This window comes from Pseudophryne corroboree, chromosome 4 (genome assembly GCF_028390025.1).
Source record: "Pseudophryne corroboree isolate aPseCor3 chromosome 4, aPseCor3.hap2, whole genome shotgun sequence".
Lineage (NCBI taxonomy): Eukaryota > Metazoa > Chordata > Amphibia > Anura > Myobatrachidae > Pseudophryne > Pseudophryne corroboree.
The window spans coordinates 429,526,527-429,540,143 of record NC_086447.1 but is presented as its reverse complement, the minus strand read 5'-3'; the positions used below and the strand labels follow the sequence as shown (position 1 = coordinate 429,540,143).

The following is a 13,617-nucleotide window of genomic DNA, read 5'->3' as shown; positions in this document are numbered from 1 at the left end:
TCCTCGTACTTGGCAAAAAAAAAAAACGCATACCCGATCCACACAGACTGACCTCACCGCTGACCGCAAAGTTCCCACCATTGAATATAATGGAGGGGCTGTGCGATGCGCTGTCTGCCAGCTCAGACACGCATAGCCAATCAGGAGAGTGCCACAACATGGCACTCCCTGATTGGCTGAAGGGACCCTCTGTCACAGGAGTCACGGGGGGGTCACAGCATTCGGGGAAAGGGGTCTCATGTGTAAACATGGGACCCCTTTCAGTCCGTGTGGATCGGGTATGCGTTTTTTTTTTGCCAAGTACGAGGATTACAAATAATAACAGGACACTGGATTTAGGTGAGTATAATTTTATTTTCAGGTACCCCGGATTCTACTTGGACAAGTGGACAGAGGTCGGCGTGTGAACATAGGTAAGTATGTGTGTCGGCATGTGTGTAATAAAGTTGTACTTGTCAAGGTGTGCGTGTCCTGTTTTTTTATTTGGATTTTTTTTTGCAGAAGAACTACAGGTACCAGCGGGCCCATTTCCCCCCGCATGCTGGTACTTGTGGTTCTCCAAGTACCAGCTTGCGGGGAGGCTTGCTGGGACTTGTAGTTCTTCTGCAAAAAACAACATTCTTTCATTTTACTCAAGGCTATCAGCCCCCCATCCGCAGCCCTTGGATGGGGGGGACAGCCTCGGGCTTCACCCCTGGCCCTTGGGTGGCTGGAGGGGGACACCTTGATTTAAGGGGTCCCCACTCCTCCAGGGTACCCCGGCCAGGGGTGACTAGTTGGGTATTTAATGCCACGGCCGCAGGGACCGGTATAAAAGTGTCCCCCGGCTGTGGCATTATCTCCCCAGCTAGTGGAGCCCGGTGCTGGTACAAAAAATACGGGGGGACCCCTACGCTTTTTGTCCCCCGTATTTTTTGCACCAGGACCGGACGCAGAGCCCGGTGCTGGTTCTAAAAATACGGGGGATCCCCTGTCCGTTTTTTCCCGTATTTTTACAACCAGGAACGGCTCAAAGAGCCCGAGGCTGGTTATGCTTTGGAGGGGGGACCCCATGCAATTTTTTTCTGTGTTTTTTTAACCATTTTTGTGCCGTCAGAAAAGTCGAATCCAGGACGCACACTATCCGTCAATTCGTCCGTTTTTCGACAGCGGGACTGTCGAATACGTTTTTTTATTGAATATGTCGAATTCCGGCACCCGTCGGCCGGAATTCGACAGTCGAATTGTGTCGAATTTTAAAACGGGCGAAAAAAAGACGCAATTCGGCCGGAATTGCATATACCCCTATATCTGGCAGTACTGAAGGATAGCTAACACATGATGATAAACTGGTGAAAAAATAAACTGCTCCAAAATTGAGGGCTGTGCGCCGGGATCCCGACATTCGGCATACTGAAGACCACCCGTATTAAGAAGTATAATTTAGGATAATACAGGTTTGATGATCCCATAAAGTCCTAAATAACTGAAAATTATATAATATTATGAACAGTTGGTGGCTACATACACAGAGTAGGCTCCGGGCACTGCCAGACATGGGGCGCCACAAGGAGCAGACTTCCCCTGATTTTATTTCACTCAAATGTAGTGAGACTGACTGCCTGGATTGTCTACCTTATCCCAGATGGCCTAACGTTGTTGAGATGATGGGGAAGTGCCCCTGTTAATGTGCATAGTTTGCGGCCATTGTATTTTCACAGGGGGGTTCTTCTTCAGTATAGCACCATACTTATTAAGCAGAATATGGAGAAGTGTACAGGTTACACCTGTTGTGAACCAAGTACATGGTGCCATTTGCTGCACGTTGTCAGTATACTATTAGCAATTATAAACTTTGGCCATTTTTGTCTACTTTTCATAAATCTGCTTATACACAGACTTTACTTTCACTTTACGTTAATGTTCAGGTGCCGGATGCACTATTGAATGTTAGTGGTCAGCAGGCCAGACATGGGGATGCAGTAAATTTACCGACAATCAAAATCCCGACGGTCAAAATACCAACAACCATTGACCGACGGTCAAAATCCCGACAAGGTCAAAGTCCCGACATGGACAAAATACCGACAAGGTATCCTGTCGGGATCTTGACCATCGGGATGCCGGCATCGGTATTGTGACCACCAGCATCCTGTCCGATCCCCTCTAGGTGCATACCCTAATGAAATGTGCTACATGCACCAATGTACACACTATACACTAGATAAGTGGGGACATAAAACATGTTGGGAGACAGTAAGCTACAGTATATACTATCCATTTGTATCTGCTGTGAACAGTACTTAAAAGTTCTATGTACAATAGTACATAGAGCTGCAACTTGCAGTGCTCCATTCTTAAAGCAGAGTGCCACTATATAGATTACTGAATTATTACACAGAATGCAGCTCATCTTTAGGCACAAGGAGAAGAGTATAGAGCAGCATAAACTATGCATGGTAATGATCTCATTACTATGACTTTGGACCTGATTCACGTTTGTAAGCAAAGCAAATTATCAAGCAACTGGGCAAATCCATGTCCAGACAAATTTGGGTGGGTTGTGTTCAAACTGAAATATTATACCCCTTTCAGACTTACATAGCCGGGTCGCACCCGGGAATGTGTACATAGGTGCTTCCCAGGTGCGACCTGGTTTGAGACCCCTTTCAGACTTGCGGCACAACCCAGCATATTGCCAGGTTGGTGACGCCACCGCTGACAATACAGGAAGTGGCGCTTGGAGATGATCATCTCCAAGCACCGCCTCCTCCTATGCAGAGAACAGGTGCCGGGTCGCCTTGACCCAGCTTACCCTTACCCACCCATTCACACTGCACACATCCCGGGTCGATTCTGGCTTCAACCCAGGCCGTGACCTGGGATGAAATGCCGGGACGCTCGACCCGGGATATTGCTGTAGGAAAATTAAATAATATCTGGCGCCAGTTAATTACTCAATGTTAGTTTTACCTGCAGCTTCCTCCTAGGGGGTTACTCAGCCCTCCAAAAAGAGATACCAACAAATACAATAATGCAGGATGTGCTGGTAAAAAGGGAGATTTTTTATTCAACTCTTACACAATTATATACAAACAATTACAGAAACAAATATATAATATAAAACCAATACTAAAAAGCCAGCTAGATTTTATCTCTATAACACATTTGCAGAGCTCCTTAAAAACCGTCTGAATATAACTCGCTGGAAATTCAGTCAGATGACTGAGGAAGCCGCTGAGAATTTGCACAGGTGGGGAAATGAGTTTTTATGCCCAACAGAGCCAGCTGATACTACTGAATCCCTGGAATGTAGTTTATGTTCACCGCACTCCATCTCCAGATATGGCTGTGACAGTGACACAGTAGCAGGGAGTGGATGTGAAAGTTATTACCAGCCCAGGAGGAAAACAAAAAGCGGTATCTGTTTATTATAAAGTGTGGTCATGACTAACACATAACTTTGCTGCTTTAACTGAGCCCTACCTTTCTGCAGTACTAAATCAAAATAGCTTTTTTCCATCTCTGATAAATCTGCATTATAACTTAAAGGTGACTTCTGAAAGCTACTAACTTTGTCTCATTGACTGCACCAACTGTAAAACACTTATGTCTCCATTTGGATCAATGTAACAAAATGTCGCTATACTCATACTTGCCTACCTGACCCTCTCCATGAGGGAGAAAATGCTCTGTTCCTGGACTTTCCTGGTAATGTATGATTGCCATCAACTGTGGTGAGCTAGATAATTGATAAGAAAGGTGTTTCACCACAGGTGATGGCAATGATACATCACCAGGCAAGTCCAGGAGCAGAGCATTTTCTCCCTCATGTAGAGGGTCAGGTAGGCAAGTATGACTATACTAACAAGCGGAAGCCTCTTATTAATAAGGACACTGTATATCAGTTGAGACAAGCTGCTGATTATATTAATTTACTGAATTTCCAGCAGATTATATTCAGGTGGAAGGGATGTTTTTAAGGCGCTCTGCAAATGTGTTATAGGGATAAAATCTAGCTGGCTTTTTAGTATTGGTTTTATATTACACAAACTCCTCCATCGCCCCCAAGGGACAGTTGTGTGTAATGACAGAAGAGGCATATATGGAGAAAAGCATGGAAATGCAACACTCTTTCCTACATATTTACTTTAGTGCATAGAGCCTTATTCAGATATGTTAGCAAACAAAAAAGTTAGGAAATTGAGCAAAGCCGTGCTGCACTGCAGGTGGGGCAGATGTAACATGTGCAGAGAGATTTAGATTTAGGTGGGGCATACTTGCCTACCTGACCCTCTCCATGAGGGAAAAAATGCTCTGTTCCTGGACTTTTCTGGTAGTGTATGATTGCAATCACCTGTGGTGAGCTAGTTAATTGATTAGAAAGGTGTTTCACCGCAGGTGATGGCAATCATACATTACCAGGATTGACCAGGAACAGAGCATTTTCTCCCTCATGGAGAGGGTCAGGTAGGCAAGTATGAGGTGGGGTGTGCACATAAGCAATATAACCCATCCAAATCTAACTCTCTCTGCACATGTCACATCTGCCCCACCTGCAGTGCAACATAGTTTTGCCCAACTGCTAACTTTTCTGGTTTGCTAACAATAATAACCCCCACAGACCGCAAAATATTATTTTTTATTTTACCGTACTACGTTTGTGTTTTTTTTTATAAAATATATTTATATCTACGTAGCTACATGCTTGTGTCATGGATAACTCTGTACAAAATAATCAAGTTGACAGGTCGGTAGATCTTATACAGCAGGGCTGGCCAAACCAGTCCTCAAGGTCTACCAACAGTTCACATTTTCCAGACCTCCTAGCTGGTGCACAGGTGTAGTCATTACTAATTAAGATGTGCTGCATTCATTCCTGACAATACTACAGCTGTCCAGGAGGCCTGGAAAACATGAACTGTCGGTAGATCTCGAGGACCGGTTTGGCCAGCCCTGTTATACAGTATGTATTTATATATAATGTATTATATACAGTTTTACTTATATATAAAAATGTACACATGCTGACTCTGTATATTCCACTTTTGTCAGCATTGGCTGTGTAAACAGTGAAACATATACGTGTTGAGGAAATGCTGTAGTGTTTGATATATATAGTTAATGATAAATAGACATGTGTGTCCCCATCTGCCAGACAGCATTTCTTGTCCCAGACCTTTAAACCCTTCACAACGGCCACACCTTATATTTGTATGGCGGTGAATGATCACATACTCATTTCACAACTGCACTGATTAGTCACATTATGGGACTTAATTCTCAACATAGGGAAATGTGCATTACGCTGTAGCCCACAGCAACTAACCAGAATATAATTTTTTTTTCTCTCCTTGTCTTTTCTCCCCCCCCCCCTCCTCCCATCAAGGGAATTCTAAATACTCTTTCCGCCCCATTCTCATTACATCCATCCTGAGTTCCACTTTGATAAACCCTAACAATTCTGCATATATCTTCTATCATTGATATCCATAATTTAGGCATGCACAGTGATTTCTTGGATACCCGGGACCTTAAGAAACTATTCGGTATCCTCTACTATCCCTTTGATATTTTCACCTTTTCAATTATCTTGTACCTCATTTGTTAAAAAGGTTAAATAAGATTTTTATACACACAGATAACAACAGACACGAGTCTCAATTTCTTGTCCAAAAGTTTTTTGTTTGTTTTTTATTCAAGGATTGATTAAAGGTTATGTTTTAATATCTCTCACTATACATATTATTTCTAATACAACAAATGAGTGCTCCCAAAAAAGTTTTTTTTTGTCTTTTTCTCCTTCCTTTCCAAATTGTAGTTCACCTACAAAATTCCTGGGAGCACCGCCAATCATTAACAGTTTAAGAATCATTTGTTAACTATTTGCATATTGGTATTTCATTATATAATTATCTCAGCATTTAGTATAATTGTTTGACTAGTGCGGTTCCACACAAAATAACTTTCTGCACTAACCAGAATATAACTGCAATTTTTCTCGCATGAATACGATCACCTAATTGTTTGCTGTGTACTACAGAACATTTGTGCTAACTGCAGTGTTATTACATAATCACCAATGTGTGATTTACCTATGTAACATGTTTAGGGAAGTATTCAATTATGGTCGGAAGTTCCAACAGGACAGAAAGACGGCACTTTCCGACGATAATCGGAACTTTCTGACACTTCAATATTCAATTGAAGTGCCATGTTTACGCCCTGTCGGAAATTCCGTCAAGCAGGGGTGTAGCGAGGGTGGCTCCAGTGGAGCGCGAGCTCCGGGCACCAATAAAGTTAGAGGGCGCAGATCGGGCCCACACTGACTCAGACTCAGAGACTAGGTAGGACACAGGGCAGGCCAGTGGTGACAGCAGGAGACACTGACATCCAGCACATGCCGGAGCTCTGACCACCCTCTTTATATGTCTCTCTGTCTGCTTGTAGCTGTGCAGCTGGGTTATTTTTGTCCTGCAGCCCTCACTGTTGCAGCACCTCTTTCTGCCCTGGCTGCTGCAGCACCTCTCTCTGCCCCGGATGCTGTAGCGCCTCTTTCTACCCTGGCTGCTGAAGTACCACTTTGGCTGCTGCAGCACCACCAGCCTCGGCTGCTGCAGACCTCTCTCTGCTCCAGCTGTTGCAGCACCTCTCTTTGCCCCGGATGCTACAGAACCTCTCTCTACATTGATGCTGCAGCACCTCTCTATGCCCCAGCTGCTGCTGCAGCAGCACCTCTCTCTGCATTAGAAGCTGCAACATAACATGCATAAATGGCTCTTCTGTGGTGTAATGTGTATAAGCAGCTCTACTGTGGTGTAACGTATATAAGCGGCTCTACTGTGTGGCGTAACGTGTATAAGGGGTACTACTGTGGCATAACTTGTATAAACAGCTGTTCTGTGGTGTAACGAGTGTAAGCGTCTCTACTGTGTGCTGTAAAGTGATTAACGGAAACTACTGTACGGTGTAATGTAAATTTGGTACTATTCTGTGGTCACACCCCTTCCCCATGAAGCCACGACCCTGTTTTAAACTTGAAGGGGGGGGGGGGGGGTTACCCAAAGGAAACAAGGTCTAGAACTGGCCCTGTCACCAATTTACAATTTTTAAATATTTTTTTATATTCAAATATAACATGCCACCACATGTTGGCCAGGCCCCCAATTCAGTACAGGGGAGGGGGCGCCGAAACATACCCTTGCTCCGGGCACCATAGCTATACCTCTGCCGACAAGTCAAAAGATGCATGGATGAGTGTGATCCATGTGTTTTCGACCCTGCCGCGGACGAAAATGGTCAGTTTTCAACCATTAATTTTCACCCATAAAAGAGGGTGGAAATGAATAGTCGGAATGGGAGGGAAAACAGGCAGAAATGGCCCGCTATTGAATACTGCAGTGTCGGATCCTCTCTGTCAGAAAGGATCCGACTGTAATTGAATATACCCCTAAAACTATGATCACAGGAGATACTGTACCAATAACCTAATCATACCAATTACTGGATGAGCAGAGTTTGGAAGACAGACAAATATTTTATGGGCTAAGGGGGTTATTCAGAGTTGTTAGCTAACCAAAAAAGCACACTAATGGGCAAACCCATGTTGCGCTGCAGGTGGGGCAGATGTAACATGTGCAGAGAGAGTTAGATTTGGGTGGGGTATGTTCAAACTGAAATCTAAATTGCAGTGTAAAAATAAAGCTGCCAGTATTTACCATTCACAAAAACAATATAACCCACACAAATCTAACTCTGCACATGTTACATCTGCCCCACCGGTAGTGCAAAATGGTTTTGCCCAATTGCTAACTTTTTTGGTTTGCTAACAACTCTGAATAACCCCCTATAAGTAAATCACATATTAGCTGATACGTATTACCAAGATACCTACTTACTATGTTACTAGTAGCAGCAGGGAGTAGTGGTTACATCAAGAGTTACATTTATTGCATCAAAGGAACAAGGTCATTTCTGCTCATTGCCTGGTACACAGAGGCATTTTAAGAGATAAGGTGACCCGCGTGCAGCCCCCGTCGCGGGCCCCCTCCTCTCCAGCAGCAGTAGACTCTGGCAAAATGCCAGAGTCTACTGCGCATGCACAGGTCTCCGGGAACATGGCGCCCACGCCTTGTTCCCCGGGACATCTCCATTGCGCATGCGCAAATCACTCGGAAATGGCCGTGATGGCCATTTTCAGAGTGATTTTGGCCTGCAGTGCAGGGCTGCCGTCATTGGACTACAGAGGGGTATGATGGCCTTCCTACCTCTATGAATGTTTGTTATCACCCAGTCTGTTATTGTTATTTCAAATTGTAAAGCGCAATGGAATTTGCTACGCTATATAAGAAACTGTTAATAAATAATATATGGGTGCAATGTGTGCAGTGTGGGCCCCCTGGACCCAGAGATCCATGTGCACTACACACACTGCACCCATTATAGAAACGCCTATGCTGGTACACCTACCTCTGACCGGCTGGAGAGGCCATAAAATGGTAAAAATTGTCTTGCCACTCAATCCTGCATACATGTACTTCTCTATATCACCAGTATGTTTAGTCTGCTAACAACTCAATGGCAGTATGAGAATTTGGTTACTTACAAGAGCTGTCCCATTTAGTACTCTACTAATAGCAGATATGTCTGTCATTGGAGAACATGTGAAGAGAACAAGGAAGTTTCCCAGTACATATGAGAGGCCCTGGTGACAGAGAAAAATCAACTACAATTAAAAATGAGAAGATTAACAGAGAATAATGCATCATTTAATTAAAATTCAAATTTCAACCAGAAGTCACCATCCCAGCCATTGATCAGGGTGTAAAATATAGAAATCCTCTCACACATAAAACCAATCATGCATAGCAAGTTGCACAACTGCAAGTGAAAATAAGGAATTGTAATTCAGGCCCTTAGAGGGAACCATGGTGCCAAAAGGTCAATAAATTCAGATGTAGATCTCATTTAATTCTCCACAGTAAAATAGGATAAATGGCCACAGGCTTATAAACCAGGCTCCTTATGCTATGTTAATTCTAATACTGTATGTACCTTTATTGTTTCAGTTTTACCAACTCCATGTTCGCCTTGTATGATCACACCACTTCTCTGCTGCAGTATCTATAGCAAATAATAGTAATAATCATCATTATCATCATCACATAAGTCTTATGCCTTAAGAATGAGAAGAGCCAGGTAAGGTCTATTCAACTTGACAAGACTTGTGCACAGTTTCTGGGTCATAGTGATGAAACTGAGTGATAGGGTTTGGCAGTAAGTGAGAGAACATAAACAGAAGTACAGTTATTTACTATGACAACTAATCAGAATACATAGATAATCCTTTTGTGTGATCTGCAGAGACATTTTACAAGATTGTTAATCACATATGTATAATATTCTTGCTCTATAATAAGAGAAGGTAATAATGAAAGTTAATATTTAACCCTTCTAAATAAAACAAATATAAAGCTAACGTCTTAAATTTCTTAAAATTTGCAAAAATCACATATTATGTTTCATTCCTGTACAGAATAGAACACTACAAGAGAGCTGACAATAGACATAATTTATCAATGTCCTTGCAAGACACTCACTACATGACTCAACTTGCATTCATTTACATACCAATTAATAAGACCGAGCAGCAGAAACACATAACACATAGACAATGTTCTACTAATGCATGCAGTTTCTATGTATGCTAAAAAAAAAACATGCGTTGTGCATGTCTACGAACAAGCATGATGCTTTCATTTTCACACACACACACACACACACACACACACACACACACACACACACACACACACACACACACACACACACACACACACATATATATATATATATATATATATATATATATATACACACTGCTCAAAAAAATAAAGGGAACACTTAAACAACACAATGTAACTCCAAGTCAATCACACTTCTGGAAATCAAACTGTCCACTTAGGAAGCAACACTGATTGACAATGAATTTCACATGCTGTTGTGCAAATGGAATAGACAACAGGTGGAAATTATAGGCAATTAGCAAGACACCCCAATAAAGGAGTTGTTCTGCAGGTGGTGACCACAGACCACTTCTCAGCTCCTAAGCTTTCTGGCTGATGTTTTGGTCACTTTTGAAAGCTGGCGGTGCTTTCACTCTAATGGTAGCATGAGACGGAGTCTACAACCCACACAAGTGGCTCAGGTAGTGCAGCTCATCCAGGATGGCACATCAATGCGAGCTGTGGCAAGAAGGTTTGCTGTGTCTGTCAGCGTAGTGTCCAGAGCATAGAGGCGCTACCAGGAGACAGGCTAGTACATCAGGAGACGTGGAGGAGGCCGTAGGAGGGCAACAATCCAGCAGCAGGACCGCTGCCTCCGCCTTTGTGCAAGGAGGAACAGGAGGAGCACTGCCAGAGCCCTGCAAAATGACCTCCAGCAAGCCACAAATGTGCATGTGTCTACTCAAACGATCAGAAACAGACTCCATGAGGGTGGTATGAGGGCGCGACGTCCACAGTTGGGGGTTGTGCTTACAGCCCAACACCGTGCAGGACGTTTGGCATTTGCCAGAGAACATCAAGATTGGCAAATTCGCCACTGGCGCCCTGTGCTCTTCACAGATGAAAGCAGGTTCTCACTGAGCACATGTGACAGACGTGACAGAGTCTGGAGACGCAAAGGAGAATGTTCTGCTGCCTGCAACATCCTCCAGCATGACCGGTTTGGCAGTGGGTCAGTAATGTTGTGGGGTGGCATTTCTTTGGGGGGCCACACAGCCCTCCATGTGCTCGCCAGAGGTAGCCTGACTGCCATTAGGTACCGAGATGAGATCCTCAGACCCCTTGTGAGACCATATGCTGGTGCGGTTGGCCCTGGGTTCCACCTAATGCAAGACAATGCTAGACCTCATGTGGCTGGAGTGTGTCAGCAGTTCCTGCAAGACGAAGGCATTGATGCTATGGACTGGCCCGCCCGTTCCCCAGACCTGAATCCAATTGAGACATCTGGGACATCATGTCTCGCTCCATGCACCACAGACTGTCCAGGAGTTGGCGGATGCTTTAGTCCAGGTCTGGGAGGAGATCCCTCAGGAGACCATCCGCCACTTCATCAGGAGCATGCCCAGGCATTGTAGGGAGGTCATACAGGCACGTGGAGGCCACAGACACTACAGAGCCTCATTTTGACTTGTTTTAAGGACATTACATCAAAGTTGGATCAGCCTGTAGTGTGTTTTTCCACTTTAATTTTGAGTGTGACTCCAAATCCAGACCTCCATGGGTCAATAAATTTGATTTCCATTGATAATTTTTGTGTGATTTTGTTGTCAGCACATTCAACTATGTAAAGAACAAAGTATTTAATAAGAATATTTCATTCATTCAGATCTAGGATGTGTTGTTTAAGTGTTCCCTTTATCTTTTTGAGCAGTGTGTGTGTATATATATATATATATATATATATATATATAGAGAGAGAGAGAAAATATTTTTTGGGGAAAAAACCTGATATTTCCAAAGTTATAAAATACTAAATTGCCCAAAAGGTTATTACCCTTCTGTTTAATGCACATTTTCAAACAACAAGCCATGGGGGTGATTCAGACCTGAACGCTGCTGTGCATTTTTGCACAGCAGGCGATCAGGTGGGTGTAGTAATGGTGACCGGCGGTCTCCTGACCGCCGGTCACCTTACCGACGCCGGGATCCCGGCAGCATACCGACGCCGGGATCCCGGCGGGTAGGGGCGAGTGCAGCAAGCCCCTTGCGGGCTCGCTGCGCTCGCCACGCTGTGCTCGCCATGCTGCGGGCTCGGTGGTGACCTGCGGTCACCACGGGTTCTATTCCCACTCTATGGGTGTCGTGGACACCCACGAGTGGAAATAGTCCCTGTTGGTCGGCATGCAGACTATCGGGATAGTGAGCCGTCGGGCTCACGGAGGAGGTCGTGTGACTATCGGTCAGCTGACCGGCGGTCACATGAATACCACCCGATCAGGTAGTAACTGCGCATGCGTATGCACCGCAATGTACACACGTGTTGGACAGCAACAAAGGGCATTGCCGGTCAGCGATGGGATGGTGCGAAAAATCCGATTGCCCAGGTGTCCGCAAGGTGATTGACAGGAAGAAGCCATTTGGGGGTGCTAACTGACCGTTTATTGGGAGTGTCCGGAAAAACGCAGGCGTTCCCAAACATTTTCAGGGAGGGTGTCTGACGTCAGCTCCGGACCGGGTCAGCCTGATGTGATCGCACTGTAGGAGTAAGTCCTGGGCTGCGCAGAAACTGTACAAAGTGGATTTTTGCAGCTCGGCATACACATAGGATCGCACACTTGCATGGTGAATATACACTCCCCCTGGAGGCGGGGACTATCTGAACGCAGGACAGCAAAGTTTGCAGCCCAGCGATCAGGTCTGAATCACTCCCAATATACAATAAACCACATAATAAATTTATATGCAGCATATACTTATGGATTAATTCAATCTGTGGCAAACAATTCTAACTGTAAATTAAAACCTTATACTAAACCCTCTGGTAGCCAATAAGGAAGCTGGTTTCATGTAGGCAGCATCAGTACTTACCTGTGATATTTTAAGGAAACATTTCTCGGTTATAGGATTCATAATTAATGGGATTTTTGCACCATAGAATTCACAGCCATAAACATACTGTACATCCAGTATATGTAGCTCATGCCTTAGTGTTCCATCTGTAACAAGGAAGCCATGTGTTATAGTTATTTTGTTCATAATTTGTTTTTGTTTTTTTTATGAAAACCTTCCTGTTCACAAGTTGCTATAATTTTTTATTGATATTTAGTGCAAAGTAAACAACATTTTTGTAAAGTGTTCTTTCTGGCATAAGCATGAACATCACTGTATGTTCCAAGGGTGCCTGGATGATAGATCTACACTGTGTAGCAGAGATGTGCAGTGAGATAAATGGCTCAGGAGACACTGTCTGGTACCAGAGCCAGATCTACACACAATATATGAGTTTAAGGGATTATGTGGGCAGACTGGTGTATTTAGGGGTCTGAGCGCCCCTGGCAAAGTAAAGGACTGGTGGCTTCCCCCCCCCATATTTGAAATAGGGAAGGCACGTGTGCTAAAAAAGGGGCGTAGCCACTCAATAGTAGCCCAATTCAAATTACACCACAGTAGTGTGCAGTACTCACATTACACAGCACAGTAATGTACATTATTCACGTATGAGTATAGTGTAACATACACATATGCCCCCATAGTGCCAGATTCACATATGTCCCCTCAGTGCCAGACATTGGTATGCCCCTACAGTGCCGGACACTCATGCCCCCACAGTGCCAGACACACGTATGCCCCCACAGTGCCAGATACACGTATACCCCCACAGTGCCAGATACACGTATGCCCCCACAGTGCCAGACACACATATGACCCCATGTTGATTTTACTATTAAAGGCAGCACTTTTAGGTAGATTCACTTTTAGAGGCGGCAGCTATCCCTTCACCCCCGTGTAGTTCCTCAACAGCAGGGATGCCCATTAATGATCAAAGAATGCAGCAGCAGCAGCCACTGTAATTGGCGCCGGGGTCCAGAACCGCACCACAATACAGACAAGAAACTCTACATAAACTACACCT

The 13,617-nt window shown here is 44.2% G+C and overlaps 1 protein-coding gene across 1 annotated transcript in view; it reads right to left on the bottom strand.

Annotated features, from left to right (window-relative positions):
* The window catches only part of LOC134910927 (uncharacterized), a 455,362-nt gene that overhangs the window by 255,078 nt on the left and 186,667 nt on the right, over positions 1-13,617 (bottom strand). The window contains exons 44-46 of the mRNA XM_063919317.1: positions 12,573-12,700; positions 9,034-9,102; positions 8,585-8,683 (exon numbers count right to left, since the gene is read on the bottom strand). Of these exons, the coding sequence (XP_063775387.1) occupies positions 8,585-8,683; positions 9,034-9,102; positions 12,573-12,700 (296 nt within the window). The remainder of the gene's footprint in view (positions 1-8,584; positions 8,684-9,033; positions 9,103-12,572; positions 12,701-13,617) is intronic.